Source organism: Sceloporus occidentalis, unplaced genomic scaffold (assembly GCF_023333645.1).
Source record: "Sceloporus occidentalis isolate IW3139 unplaced genomic scaffold, rSceOcc1.0.p SCAF_8, whole genome shotgun sequence".
NCBI classification, from domain to species: domain Eukaryota; kingdom Metazoa; phylum Chordata; class Lepidosauria; order Squamata; family Phrynosomatidae; genus Sceloporus; species Sceloporus occidentalis.
This window is the reverse complement of record NW_028316988.1, coordinates 47,496,727-47,512,761: the sequence shown is the minus strand read 5'-3', so window position 1 is coordinate 47,512,761 and position 16,035 is coordinate 47,496,727. Positions and strand designations below refer to the sequence as shown.

Below are 16,035 nucleotides of genomic sequence, written 5' to 3'. Positions count from 1 at the left end.
ATGAACATTAAGTATTTATATGCCACATGCTAAATGCTCAGGGTACTTTTTATATGTTAAGTCTTACCAAATAAACAGAAGGCTTTGCTTAAATTCTGGGGAGGACACAGGGCATCCCCGTGGACCATTTGCAGTGACTGTTATAGAAAATGGAGACAAACTAAGGGATGGATTTTTGGAAACCATGAAGGGTTCTTTTACCCTTTGCCCAATAATCTGGCCACTGCTGTAAGGTAGAGGTCTCTTTCTGCAAATAAGAGGAAAAGACCAAAGTAACAGTGGTTGCCAAAAGCTCAAAAAATAAATTTGTGATCCTGCACAATTTCAATCTGAGCCTTCTTAGCCGCTACACCAGAAGATGGGAATACAACCAACATCATATATACTTAGAAACTATAAAGTTAATAAATAATCTCCATGCTCAAGTCCCACAAATTCCTATCATGTCCTCAATGAACAGTTTTGGGTAAAGTGTCCAACACTGACTCCAAGTTAACAACTTAAACAGGAAAAAAGTAGCATGGTTTGTGTAAGTGGGCACTGAAGGTCAATATGTGCACTGAAAACTGTAGTGGTATATAAGCTGAGTGCCTTAATGATAACTTTAACATTGCTCTTCCAATATAAAACTGCAAGTACAGACTTTATTTTATTTTAAAGAGATACTGGAACCAGAAACCATTTAAAAGTTGTATACTGCCCACCTTCAGTTTTGATCGAATGTCTTTTCATCACTGAAGAACCAAGTTTAAATGAGAGACTAAGGAACTTTCAAAAACCTCACTCAGTCATTTACAATCTTCCCTGGGATGTATTTTTTTTTTCTTTCCTCATGTGAAAATAATGTACATCTGATAAACATTTCATAGCAACACCCCCAGCAGATGGTAAAATTCTTCGTATCCTGGAGATATATAACCAACAATGAACAAACAAAAAGTTATGATTTGGCTGGGATCATTGTTTGAAAATTGTTTTAATAATGATCAGCCAGAATTTCTTTCAGCTCAGTCTTGGACATGTTTACTTTAAAGTCCGAATTACTGGAAATAAGTATGCTTCAGATTGCAAGCTTTTGAACCGTAATGCTTTAAATATTTTTAACCGATTTCCAGTTGACTGAAGACGTAGTATGGAGGTGTGAAGACTTTTACCATGCAATAAATACACTTCTCTACTCAGATGTAACTTTAGTGAGGCATACTTTTTGCAGGTAAGCGGATTTAGGATTGCAACCTTAAAGTGCTCCTGACATTACCCATAAAGAGATCATAAAGCTAAATGGCATCTTGATCAGCATTGTAACAATGTTTTTATATACTAAAAATTAATATAATCGCCATCCTTCAAAGCCTACATGCACATGATATAGAAACATATCGGCGCATATGCGGGCTAACATTTCCTAACAGTTCAAGTTGGCATGATAACACCAGATCAGTTTTTAAATCTCCATATGACTTTCCTTTCCCCATCCCATGAAGAGAAATTCAGCAGCACAGGGTATAATTACCATGCCATATTTTTGGAACAAGGCATATGGAAAAATGTATCCCAGATACATGAAGACATCATCGTCTCTTGATCATTTCATGTTCCAGGTGCTGGAGCGTAACTATAGTTGGGCCACGATACAAGAGGGCACTGTTTAATTCAACTCACATGCGCCGGATTAATTAAGAAATGTTGACACAACGAACAGAGAATTCCAATGCACACAACCTATATATACCCTTCGCATTCAGCCATCACAGATTTGGAATCCAAATCCTGAATAGGTGTGTTTTGACAAACGGAACTGTTTCGTCTGCTAGTCATGACAAAATAGATGATAAATGTTACACAGCGGGAGGAATATTATAAAACCGTGGCGGTTTGGTTTAATTTTCCAAGAATGGCGGGGGGTGCAGTGGTTTGTTGCACAAACACTGATAATTATCACCACAAGATCGTTTTTACCAGATAAGGGATCAGTTAAATAAAAGAATTGAAAAGCACCGAGAATTAGCTGCTAGCTGTATCCTAAGTGGGAGAAATACAATTACGGAAGCACAGTCCAATACACGCACATTCAAAAATCCCACTGATTGGTGAGGCTTACTCCTAGTTAATCCTGTATAACTTTTAAACTTACGACGTAGGTTTTTTGCTTCTTCCTATTATTAAGAAAAGAAGAAGCTTCCTCCCACTTAGTATCTTTATTGCATCGCATTCCTCTAACAGCTCTTTCTGACAGTTTATTCTGCATTTAACTTTTCTCCGGACTTACCATCTAAAATTCCCATCCACCCTCCAAAAACCCTATGCATCTGATGATGTGAGGAGTAGTCCTCAAAATCATGTGCTATAGCTTAGTCTGAAAGGTGATACATATATATATATAGGTCCATCTAGTTCTCTCTCCAGTTTTTTGTGGGTTTTTGGGGCTATATGTCCATGTTCTAGAAGAGTTTATTCCTGACGTTTTCCAGCATCTTTCTTTCTTTCTTTCTTTCTTTCCTTCCTTCCTTGTGGGTATATCTTACTTTCGAGATGCCCAGTTGAATTCCTTTACTTTTACATTCTATTTTTAAAACTTACTCAGACACAGAAGAGAAATATGATTTGCAAGGCAACTTCTATGGGGCCAGCTATAGTAGTGGCGTAGTGGTTTGAGTACTGCATTTTATGACTCAGGAGACCAGGGTTCAAATCAACATTCAACCATGGAAATGCCCTGGGAGACCTTTTGCAAGTTATACTCTCATAGAGAGGCAAGGGCAAACCCCTCTGGACAAAACTTGCCAAGAAAATCCTATGATATGTTCACTTTTTAGGGTTGCCCTAAGTCAGAAACAACCTGAAGGCACCCAGCAACAGTAGCCATGAACTGGATCCAAAGTACTATTTAAGACTACCCATAAACTTGAGATTCACCCAGCAGATGGTAGATTTACTTTAAACAGAAATCCCCCCTTCATCACAAATTGCATTTAAAAGTCACCTCAGTTTCAAACGTGGTTTGAACTGGGACACGGCAGGTGCCCACGATTTCTGCATAATTTTAAAATCACTCTGTTTAAAAGCAGCTGTACATTAGACTCCGCTTGCTAAATAAAAGCTAGTGAATCAATATGCAGATCTGAGACGATGTACGCTCCTGAGCAATCTGTTCCCATCTTATTTGGATCTCACATTGTGTGTACAAACTGACAGCCTTGAGTTGGGAAACAGTTCTGTCACAGACAAACCTAAATTATTCCTAACAGCATTTTGCACAGGATGAATCGGTAAAAAAGGAAAAGGAGACAGCTAAAGACCGCACAATGGAAATGAACCAAAGGCTCTTAGCACCTCTAAAAATGTACCTGTTGCCAAATCAACAATTAACATGCAGCATTCAAGAAATAATGCCGCTGACTTTCGAAAGATAAGGCTTCCTCGGCAAATGATTAATGCAGGCTGTTTTGCATTGCATCTTCTATGTGCGTAAGATCAAGACATTCGCCCAACATGTTCTCAGGAAAAACATGAACCAACAGCAGAACTCTTGCAGAGGAAAAAGTTGCAAAGCATTTGTGCTGCAACCCAATCAATAAGCCACACTCTTTTCTAAATAATCGACTTTCATACTTGCAAAAGTATCATTGTTTTCCAAAGTGTTACGGATGTGTTTTTATATCTGCACAAGACCTAGAGGTCTCTGGTTAGTGGGCAATTTAAAAGTGTCATAAATAAATAAATGCAGATTCTGTTTTATACTGTATATATGAAGACAGGGAGGTGAGGGATACTGACCAACTACCCAACGGTCCAGTTTGTAGACTGTTGGAGACTTAGCTCTCCATATCTTACTTGTTCATCAGGACACATAGAATTGCTGATTTTGACATATAAAACCAAGGAATGCAGACAATCAAAAAATTATGCAATGCATATACTGGTAATACCTTTGATTAAACAAATCTTTACATAAACTTAGGTATCGTATCTTTGCCCACATTGCTATGCATTTAAGTTGGAGAATTCAACCAACATGGTGGAGTGCTTTGAGTGCTGCACATTGACTCTGGAGACCAGGGTTCGAATCCCGACTCGGCCGTGTAAACCCACTGGGTGATCTTGAGCAAGTCACACTCTCTCAGCCTCAGAGGATGGCAATAGCAAAAAAAAAACCCTATGAAAAAACATGCCCCCCCCCAAAAAAAACCCAACTATGATAAGGTCATCCTTAGGGTTGTCATAAGTCAGGAACAACTTGAAGGCACACAGCAACAACAAAATGTGGAGAAGTTGTTAATGCTCTCCAGGGCAACAGTTAACAGTCTCTATTTCCAAAGGCAATGACAGAGCAACATGTGCTAAATAACTGGGCTAGCTAAAATTGCTCCAGAGGTAAGACAAAACCATCAGTCTTATAAACTCTCTTCTATTCTTGGATCCTTATCTCACAGTGTTCCCCACATCCCACTAAAGCCTAGGTGAAACTTCTCATTCTACCATTTCTTAGTTTACTTAGTTTGTATCACTGTATCATTTCTGAGTTGGGAATAAAACTTGAGAGGAGGAAGCAGTAATATTGCTGCAAGAGACAATACAATATTTACTGCTTCCCCCTCACAAGTTTAATTCTCAGCTCAGAACTGATACAATGATAGGAACTAAGTAAAGTGATGCAATGAGAACTTTCACCTATAAGAAAAGTGTAACCAAAAAATCATTAAAGAAGGTGCAGATGCTTAGGGTTTAAACTCAGATTCATATAGCCTTTCATTGAGGTTCATGATTTCAAAAAAGGCTGCAAAAACTGCACTAACCAAAAAACTGCCAACCTCATTTATTTCTATAAATACTGTCCTCCTCTTTTCATCAGCGAACAGCACAGTTGTTCTTCCTTTTCAGAGAAGCAGGCCAAATTATCCCTAACATGAAGATCTGAAAAGTTTTAGCATCCAGAGAACTCCCCCATCTCAGTTCAGAAAAGTTGCAACACACACTTCTTGGCCTCTTTTGCATAATCTCATTCAGGCCCCAACCCCCTTCGGGCAAAGAGCATCCTAATGAGGAGAGAAGCCCATTCATCTTCTGAGGTTTAGGGTCAATGACTCCAGGCGACCATATGGGGGTCTAGGAAGGCAGAGCTGGTCTGGCAAACCCGGCAGAGATTTTTTGCTTATGGGGAGCCGCATCCTCAAATTTCAGTCAAGCAAACCTCAAATTACATGCTCTGGTTTTCCCAAACCAGCCAGCGCTGGGGCATATATGCAACCTCAAAGGCAAGGAGAGCATCTGGTGCTCTTTTGGCTCATCGACAACTATGAACAAAAACTAAAATACTCATGGCTTGCTCGACAGTTTCCCTAAAGAAGTAGATTAAACTAGGCTGAAGGATGATTCCAGGTCTTTGAGCACCTAAGAGGCCAACAACTTTGTCCAACGTAGGACACAATGCACAAAATACCATCGGACACGATGCACAAAATACAATGTAATACACATGATAACAGAGAGTGACAGGACAAACATTTGGGGGGGGGGGGTTGTGACAAAAATAAGGGTGGCCAAATCCATCTGTCTTGCTTTCTGCCCATTCCGACTTTCTGATACATCTGATCAAAACAAAACTGGAATAAAAGCCTTACTCATTTTACAAAGGAAGGATGTAATGCCACAACCAGTAGGAGGAATATTGGAAAAATAAAATGTATCCAGAGTTCTTTTTCCTGGACTAATATTCCCCCATCAAGATTCATTCTAGGCTGCAGCTTTAGACATACTTACCTGAAAATAAATCCAACTGAACTCAATGCAACTTACTTTAACTGTGCTGTTAAAAGGCAGTCAGCTGTCCCTGAATATTGAACCTGTTTCCCAAGGAGCGCTTTCCTTTGAACTTTCCGATCAAGCTCACTAAGATGCCCTACTCCTAAAACACACTTGCTTGGAAAAACAAGCTCCATTGGTTCCAAACAATGCAGCTTGGAAGGCATCTGCACTTAACTGCCACAGTCATGAACGCATACTGAAATCAACACTTGTATTTCTTTTTGCACATTTCACTTCCATATCAAAACATGACTTGTGTTTCATAACGAAACCCTCCCCAAAAATTCAAAATTGAGCATGCCCTAGGATTATTGCCTACAGGTATCTGAAGAGAGAGCAATTCTCTAATGCAATGTGAGAACTGGCCTTTACACAACAGAGCTTACATGGAGAGAACCTAAGAACATGCAGCATCACATCCTTCAAATTAAAATCAGTTTTAAAGTCCAGACGTAAAGGTTGCCCATTTCCACTGTGGCTGATCCAGTCAGCGTCAATCCAGACCCAACTCCAAATTGACTTTGCCTCCGGTTGCAGCTCTCTGAAAGTTTGTTTGGAAGTTGTTCCCAAGTTGCCCCATCTCACAACAAAAGGCAAAGAAGCCTCTGAACCTTTTCCTCACTCAGTATGCTTCACATTGCATCCTATTTCCCTCCATACCTGTATTTGCACGCACATCCCTCATGAGAAAATTTGGGAGATGGGACCCAAGTCTAAGCACAAAATTCACGTTACGTTTCATAGGCACATCGCCGGAAGGTACTGTACTTTCGATACAATACTTTTTAATACTTTGGTGCATCAAGCAAATTAACTCGGAGGCACATGATACACACGCATGAAACGTTTTGCAATACTTTTGCCCATAAAACCACATCTGTGAGCCTCGAATGGTGTCACCTATCTCTCAGCACCTATGGGAGGAAAAGTTTCCATTTTGGGGGAGTGTTTTCAAATTGCAGAGAAGGAAGACTCAACCCTGTATCGCCCCGTCTTTGATTTTTCCAGTACACACGCCATCTTAAACTTAAACAGTGGAGACAAAAAGTTGGACTAACACCCCTCCTGTAACTAAACACAGAGTGCCTGTAAATGGGGTCTTCAAGACACGTGGGAAAGACCCCCTTCAGACCTTCAATGGATGCTTGGAGACACCTAGAGAGGGACCCACAGATTTTCTAAACAAAACAAAAGCATGTCCCACCCAAGAGGGAAGGGTTGTGGGCCAAACCCCAACAGATCAAGTACTTAGAGCCCAACTTGGCCCTCTTTTTTTGCCCTGGAAAGTGGTGCCAGTGGGGGAAGGACTCCCCTCCTTTCCTTATTGGACCCTTGAAGGCTCCAGGGCCAGGAAACTGGGGTCAGGTTGGCAGTAGGTGTCCTTCAGGGTTACATCCTGAGGGGAGAAAGAAACTGTGGGGCTCACCCACCCAAAAAGACTCACCTCCTTTCTCAACTGACACCCTTTGAAGGTTCCAGGGTAAAGAGAAGGGGTCAGGTTGCCAGGCCCAGGTCCCTCGGGGTTGATTTCCAACCCACTCCTATCCTGAGGGGAGACAAACTGTGGGGCTCACCCTCAAAAAACTTTCACTAGTGGCACCCTTTAAGGTTCCTTCTTTCTTGGCCCTGGAGCCTTAAAGGGTGCCAGTGGGGAAAAGGGGTGAGTTTGGGGGTGAACCCCCCAATTTCTCTCCCCCCTCAGGATGGGAGTGGGGGCAAAGCAAGCCTGAGGGGCAACCTGACCCCTCTTTCTTAGCCATGGAGCCTTGAAAGCAGTGCCACTGGGGAAAGTCTTTTGGGGAGTTAACCCCAAAGTTCATCTCCCTTCAGGATGTGAGGGGGGCAGAAGCAACCCTTAGGGGCACTGCTGCCAAGCTGACCCCTCTTTGCCAAGTGGGCAAAGGGGGTGAATGTGGGGTTTCTCTCTTCCCTCAGGATGGGAGTGGGGGTAGAGGCAACCCTGAGAAGTGCCTGCTGCCAACTTGATCTCTCTTTCTTTACCCTAGAGCCTTCAAAGGGTGCCACTGTGGGAAGTTTGGGAGGTGGGTGAGCCCCATAGTTCCTCTTCACCCTCGGGATGGGAGTAAGGGAGGGAGCACAACCTTGAGGGGCACCTGCTGGCAACCTGGAAGTTTCCTCCTCCCCTCAGGAAGGGGGTTAGAGGGGCAGAAACCACTCTGGATGGCCCAGAGGTTAAGAGGCTTGCCCTCTGATCCCATGGCTCTGGGTTCGAGTCCCACCTCTTCCTGTTCCCGCATAGCAGGAGGTTGGACTGGATGACCTTTGTGGTCTCTTCCAACTCTATGATTCTATGAAGGGCACCTGCTGCCAAACTGAACCCTGGAGCCTTGAAAGGTTGTCCCTGGGGAAAGGAGTTGAGTTGGAGGGTGAGCCCCACACTTTCTTTCTCCTCTCAGGAAAGGAGGGGGGCAGAAGCAACCTGAAAGGCACCTGCTGCCAACCCTATCCCCTCTTTCTTGACCTTCAAAGGGTGCCAATGGGGAAAGGAAGGAGCTGGGGCATGAGCCCCACACTTTCTTTCTCCTCTCAGGGAGGGAGTTGGGGGGGAGCAGAAGCAACTTTGAGAGGCACCTGCTGCCAACCTGGAGCCTTGAAAGGGTGCCAATGGGGAAAGGAGGGAAGGAGGTAGGTGCGCCCCACAATTTCCTTCTCCCCTCAGGAAGGGAGTTAGGGAGACAGAAGCAACTCTGAGGGGCACCCGCTGCCAAGCTGAACCCTGGAGCCTTGAAAGGGTGCCACTGGGGAAAGGGTTGTTCCCCTTCCTTTCTCTTCTCAGGAAGGGAGTTGGGGAGGGCACCTGAACCTTGGAGCCTTCAGAGGGGGCCAATGGGGAAAGGGGGGGGGGGGTGAGCCCAGAGTTTCTTTCTCCTCTCAGGCAGCCCTGAGGCAGGGGCACCTGCTGCCCCCTCTTTCTTGCCCCTGGAGCCATGCCAGGCTGCCAAGGGGGGTGGAGGGCAGTTGGGGCTGAGCCCCCGGGTGGCCTTCTCCCCTGGGGAGCCCAGGGGTCCAATGGGGCGCTGCTGACCTGGCGTTGGTGCAGTCGTTGTAGAGGGTCTCGAAGTCCTTCCTGGTGATGAGTTTGCAGCGGTTGACGCCGGGCTGGATGGCGCCGAGGCCGCGGAGGACGCGCACCTGCTCGACGGTGCAGACGACGGGCGCGATCTCCAGGCGCTTGAGCTTGGTGTAGACGGTGTGGAGGCCCCCGACCAGGTGCTTCAGGAAGAGCTCGAAGACCTGCGGCAGGCAGATCAGCTCCTGGCCCTCCACCAGGAAGGAGGCCACCTGCACCCCGTGCAGCTCCACCATCTTGCACTCCCCGGGGCCCCCAGAGGCCCCAGAGGCCCCGGGGACTCCTCCGCCGCCTCCGCCGCCGCCCCCGCCGAAGCCCTGCATGCCGGGGCTGCCCAGGAGGGGAGAGTCCGGGGGGAAGAGGGGCTCCGTCCGGAAGAGAGGATTGCTGGGGTTGCTGCTGCTGCTGTTGGTGGGGGGGGCGGCGTTGGGGGCGGCGGTGCTGGTGGTGCTGGTGGTGCTGCTGGCGTTGGCAGAAGTGGAGGGCAGCAGGAGGGGCGAGGAGACAGCCATGCTGCCGGGGGCGCCCTCGGGGAGCAGCCGGAGGGGAAGGGGAAGGAGAGCAGCCCCAGCAGCCGCCTCCGCCGGAGCCGGCTCCACTTTGGAGCCCCGAAGTGGAGTCCCAGCCCCAGGGAAAGCAGAGACCAGGGAGAGAGGGAGAGAGAGAGAGAGAGAGAGAGCCAGCAGCCCCGCCGCGCAGCCGGAGGGAAAGGGGGAAAGAGACAGAGAGCCCAGCGGAGGAAGGAAGGAAGGAAGGAGGGATGGATGGAGAGAGAAGCCTCGGACACCCTCCTCGACCCCCGCCCAGGCCACGCCCCCTGCTTAAGGCGAAGGGGAGGGGCCTCACGGACAAGGAGCCAATCAAAGGCAAGGGGGCACGGACCAGAGGGAGGGGTGGGGCCTTTGGGGAGGGAGGCCACGCCCCCTTCGCCGCCCCCTTCGCCGCCAGGGCTGGGGGCTTCTCTTTCTTTCTTTCTTTCTTTCTTTCTCTCCCTTTCTTTCCTTCTTTCTTTCCTTCCCTCTCTCTCTCTCTTTCTTTCTCTCTCTCTTCCTCGCTCTCTCTTTCTTTCTTTCTTTCTTTCTTTCTCTTTCTCCTTCTTTCTTTCTTTCCTTCTCTCTCTTTCTTTCCTTCTTTCTTTCCTTCTCTCTCTCTCTCTCTATATATATATATACAGTATATACAGTATATATATATATCCTTCTCTCTCTCTCTCTCTTTCTCTCCCTCTCTCTCCCTCTCTCTCTTTTGGGGGGCGCTGGGGATTGGAATTGGGGGCTGATCTTGGGCTCAGAGTCTGCAGAGGAGGGTTTGGATCCCGGCTGGGCAGTGACCGAGTCACACTCTCTCAGCCTCAAGGGATGGCAAGGCAACTCCTTCCCGGAAGAAACTGGCCAAGAAAACCCTGTGTCTGCCTTCAAGTCCTTTCCGACTTGTGGCCACCCGAAGGTGTCCCTCTCCTGGGGTTTTCTTGGCAAGATTTGTTCAGGGGAGGTTTGCCATTGCCTTCCCTTGAGGCTGAGAGAGTGTGACTTGCCCAAGGCCACCCAGTGGGTTTCCATGGCTGAGCAGGGAATTGAACCCTGGTCAAAGGCTGCATTCACACTACCGAAATAATCCGGTTTGATGCGACTTTGACTCTGGCTGCATCCATACTGGAGAAATAATCTGGTTTGGCACTGCTTTAACTGCCCTGGTTCAAGGCTATGGAATTCTGGGAGTTTGTTGTAGGCAAAACAAACTCCAACTCCCAGAATTCCATAGCCTTGAGCCAGAAAGAGTTAAAGCAATGCCAAATCAGGTTATTTCTCTGGTGTGGATGCAGCCCAAGGAAACTCATCAGGGGCTAGCAGACAATGCTTCTAGATCTGGAACCAGTCTAGGAACCGCCACTGTTCAGTAGCGCTACTATTTAGCACATCAGGAAAATGGTTTCAGGAAGATGGAAAGGGAAGGCGCTCTCTCATAACACCAGAACCTGAGGTCAGCCCCTGAAGCTGAATGGTATTCTGGGCTGATAAGAGAAAGATTGCTTGTGCAGAATGTGTGTCATCAAGCTATGGAAGATGCTACCATATGATGCGGTGATGGCCAACATAGTTTTTGTGAACTGCTGTCAAGTTGACTCTGACTTATGAGAGATCTCCATGTCTGTATCAGCAACCGCTCTGCTCAGGTCTTGCAGCCATAGAGCCATGGCTTCCTTGCACTCAGTGTAGTCTTCCTCTTTTTCTACTGCTTTCTATCCTACCAAGCATTATTGTCATAGTGAGTCATGTCTTCTCATGATGTGTCCAAAGTATGACAGCCTCAGTTTAGTCATCTTGGTTTCTAGGGAGAGTTCAGGGCCTCCTTTCCATTTACAGATAAATCGGTGTGCAATCCAAATTCATGGATCGATTCAACAGCGGAGTATGGTTTCCACTATGTTTGCCCCAATCGCATTTTTCCCTACAAAATAACCCGCTTTTGGTTCCCATTCATGAATGAATCGATTCAAAATGATTCGGTTCCAGACGGCCGAAGGGAAAATCTGAATCGATTCCAATCTGCTTGTGGTTCAAAAAGATGCGGGTTAAATGGGTCTAGAGCATGGTCGGTTCGAACCGATTCACAATCCGATTTAAAAGGTAGTGGGAATGAGGCCCAGGTTTGATTTGCTCTAATAATAGTAATAATAATATTTATTTGTATCCAGCCTCTCCAAGCAGATCAAGGGGGCTAACAATAATAAAACACCCTTAACACACAATAAAACCGTTATCATTATATCCCAACCCTGCCAAACCCACCCCCCACAATAAAATACCATTAAATATTAAACCATTGTTAAAACAAGGCAGAGGCCACTCCAGAAAGCAGTGGATGCTTGAAGGAATGTGATGGGAAAATTACTCTAAGACTCATTGATTTGTCTCTTTAGCAGTCAACTGTATCCATAGCACTCTCCTCCATTTCAGATGAGTTGATTTCTTCCTATCAGCTTTCTTCACTGCCCAGCTTTCACAACCAGACGTAGAAAATGGGGAATACCATAGCCCCCAGGTTAAACTGCTTTCAAAGGGGGTTACATACATGTATGGATCATAGTATTATGTGTGATGGCTATTGCTGAGCTTGGAAGGGTTTTTTGACTTACACCCCTCCAAATCCCCCAACCAGCATGGGCACTGCCATGTCAGGGGCACCATGTCTGTGGTTGTCAGTGGATGTGGGTACCACAATTGGAAGGGTGTTACTCAATGGTGGCTGATGAGTGCCAAGTCGACAGGTTGACGCATCTATTCCATGCTCTAAGGGAGTTCTCCAAGGTCCTGAACATGTTCCCTAAAGAGGTCTGACACATTAGATAGCACCTTTGAGGCTAACTGAAAAAACAAAATTGGCAGCATGAGCCTTCCTAGACTTCAGTCTACTTCCTCAGATGCTGCCAATTTCTTTCTTTCAGTCGGTCTCAAAGGTGCTACAAGATCTCTCTACCTACTGATTCTACAGACTAACACAGCTATACCTTTAAATTCTTCCCCATTAGATAGCTGTTTTAAAGCCACTCGTGGCCTGGATTCGCCACCTAATGATGTGGGAGCCACAGCGAACGCTGTTGCATTCATGTTCCACCATCAGCATCTGGTTGGCCTTTCTGACAAATAGGATACTGGAGCAGATAGACCTTTGGTCTCATCCAGCAAGTCTCTGATTCTCTTTTGAACACTCTCCCCATGCCACCCCAAATTTAGTAGTAGTAGTAGTAGTAGTAGTATCCCGCTTTTTCCCCAGAACTGGGACTCAGAGAGGCTTCGCAACATTAAAAAAAAGTACAATCAAAAACATAGGGGGGAAAGTACATTAAAAAGGAATTAGATGATTACAATATTCAAACAGATAGTTATTAAAAGAATAAAACACATTTTAAAAAGATACACACACACACACACACACACACACACACACACACACACACATATATATATACATGGTATCAATTTTGTTTGAAATGGTACAACAAGTCAGTGTGTCTTATTGGTTTGAGTGTTGGACCGCAACTCTGGAGACCAAGAATCGATTCCCAGCTTAGCCATGAAACCCACTGGGTAACTCTAGGCAAGTCACACTCTCTCAGCTTCAGGGGAAGGCAATGGCAAACCTCCTCTGAACAAATCCTTCTGATTTAGGGTTGCCATAAGTCATAAACAATTTGAAGGCACACAACACACACACACACACACACATTTTGTGTGATTCCTTTCAGTTAGTGGGAAAATAGGATATAAATGCTTGTAATACATGTACTTCCCAGCCATTCTTCTTTACAACAACCCACCAAGGTAGGCCACAGATGCCCTAATACTCCAGTACTCCAGGACTGGAGCTGAGGGACAGCGTATTCTCAGACCACCCAGAGAAACTGTTATCTGAAGCAGTTTAATCCCAGTTCTTTCATTCTGTCCACTTTTAAGGTTTGTCCCCTCCACTACAAACAAGAAGAAACATGCAAAGGTCTTCAAGCAGGAAATATAAATCTGATTTATAGGTTTTGCATTGTTGTTGTTTTCCTTCCTTCCCTCCCTTTCAAGGAATTTTTTGCTTCCAGATTAATGAGACTATAAAATTCCACGCTCTGGGATTTTTTTTTCTCCCCGTTTGACTTTAATGCCTTCCATAAGCTAAATATATTTCTAAATAAGGCTGAGTTTTTGCAAGGCCAGATGAAGCCTTGCGCATCAACCGACCCCCTCCGCGCTCCTGTGCATGTTAGAGTGGCATGAAGCAATATAAAATCATAAAGGCTGTAGTAAAAACGGTACCCTTGAGAGGCGCCTATCCATGGAGAAGAGAAGCGCACTTAGGCTAAGGAAAGGCTCAAGGTTTGTGAATTAATACCAAGAGATGGCCCGGCTCACCTGAGCGTAGACAAGCTAACTACTTCACTCCATGGGATTATTCCCTGTAATTTTGCAAGATGAAACAAAGGACTCTCAAGGCACATTATCTAATATTCTGATGTCTTTAAAATACTGTGTTATCTTTTCACATTGTTCTGTTCCGAAATGGGGGAATGGGGACAGGAAGGAAGATGGTGGCGTAGATGTGTTCGACTCCAATACCATCATCCCCTCCTGGCATAGCCACTGGTCAGCCATAAGGGAATTGCAGTCCAATAACCTCTGGACCAATGCTTCCCAGAGTATCTGATGTGGGAGTCCAACGTGGTCCAAAACACACTGCAGAAATAATCCTGTTTTAGACCACTTTTTAACCGCCCAGGCTCAATGCTAGAGAGTTTGGGGAACTGTAGCTTTGTGACATTTAACCTTCTCTATCAGAGCGCTTTGGTGCCAAAATAAACTACAATTCCCACTATTCCTTAGCACTGATCCAGGGCAGCTAAAGCAGTCTCATACTGGATTATTTCTGTAGTGTGTTTTGGACCATATCTATGCCCATTGGCTACAATTTTTTATTTCTCTTCTGGAAACTTGCCAGGGACAGGTAGTCAATGGCTCAGGAACCAGAATTACTTCAGGTCCCATCACTTTGCATAGCACTGATCCAGAAGACCACAGGTTCCCTCTCCCTGTCCTCCATCTTGAGAAGGGGTTTAGATTGTGATATCAGCTTGCCAATGGAGACTGCAGTCAAGAAATTATAAGAAGACCAGTACTTGGATGGGCAGCTATGAAGGAACTGGACAAGATCCTCAAGTGTAAAGAGATATCATTGAATGTCAAAGTCAGGATTGTCAAAGCCACTGTCTTTCTGATTTCAGTATATGGCTGTGAATGCTGGATAGTGACACTGATAGGAAGAAAATCGACTCATTTGAAATGTGGCACTGGACAAGAGTTCGATGGATACCATGGATTGCTAAAAAGACAAATAAATGGGTCCTAGAGCAAGTCAGGTCTGAACTCTCCCTAGCAGCCAAGATTACTAAACTGAGGCTGACATACTTTGGCCACATCATTAGAAGACATCACTCACCAGAAAAGACAGTAAGGTGGAAGGCTGTAGGAAAAGAGGAATACCACATTCCAGATGGATAGACTCAATCAAGGAAGCTCATGATATTACTGCAAAAAAGATCATTGTAACTTGTAACTGGTTAAACAACTGAACCCAAAAAGGGCTCACCAGTGGTTCCTCTTCCTCTTGGAGAAGTTATTCTTGGCGTGCTTCAGGGTTTCTTCCTAGGCTTGTTGGTTGCTCACCATCTATATAAGCATCTTGGATGATGCAATGTTTATCTCATTTGCAAGTGACACCAAGTTAGAAGGAGTAGCTAACACCTCAGAAGACAGGATTGAGATTCAAAATGCCCTTATCAGGTTGGAAAGTTCCACCAAAGCTAGGAAAACAAAGCTCAACAGGGAGAAATGTAAGATACTACAAGAAAAACGAAATGCAGAAATATGGTTTGTATGGCACCTGGTTCACAGCTGTGCATGCATAAAGGATCTAGGGGTCTTAGTGGGTCACAAGTTAAACATAAGGCAACAGTGTGATGTGGTTGGCAATGCCATTCTAGGTTTCATTTGACTTTCGTAGATTCAATTATTTGTGGATTTGATTCATACGTTCTCTCTAGAAATTTCTAAGTCTTCCAGCATGACTCTGCCAGAAGCTGACCATAGAGTCACACTGGAAGACCTAAAGATTCCTAGTGAAAACACTTCTCTGGGCATTTGTAGGTCCTCCAGTGCAATTCTGTGGTCAATCTCTGCTAGATGTTGGCACTGGAGGATGCAGAGATTGCTAGAGAGGCATTTTCTTGGCTTAAAAGGGTAGTTGTTATTTGCTTTCCCCCCCACTTTCATTGGGGTCCTGCAACCCTAATCCCAGCAAATGTGGAGGGCCCACTTTACATTAAAACTTCCAACCAAAACATGATCCACATATATATATACTTATTCATGTTTGTGAGAGCACACATACTCTCTCTCTCAAACATACCCAGAGAGACACAAAGGGAGAGAGAGCCAGACAAACAGGTATCAACGACTAGGCTGTCAATAGAAAAATAATAACCTTTTTAAAAAATTTATAATTCAATACCTTGTATTAATACGTCCACAATACAAAATCAATAAATAATGAATTGCCCTGATTGTAATTGAATGTTTTCTTAATTTTATTGTCAGCCG

General features: G+C 45.0%; 1 protein-coding gene across 3 annotated transcripts in view; it reads right to left on the bottom strand.

The window, feature by feature from the left end:
- Nucleotides 1–9,537, bottom strand: part of DACH2 (dachshund family transcription factor 2) — a 306,252-nt gene extending 296,715 nt beyond the window's left edge. For 2 of the 3 annotated variants that reach the window (XM_089537189.1, XM_089537190.1), the window contains exon 1: nt 8,852–9,147. In XM_089537189.1, the coding sequence (XP_089393315.1) occupies nt 8,852–9,132 (281 nt within the window). In that variant the 5' untranslated portion in view covers nt 9,133–9,147. Of the gene's footprint in view, nt 1–8,851 lie in introns of all 3 variants that reach the window. The other variant, XM_089537188.1, reaches the window with a different exon arrangement.
- Nucleotides 9,538–16,035: the final 6,498 nt, after the last annotated feature.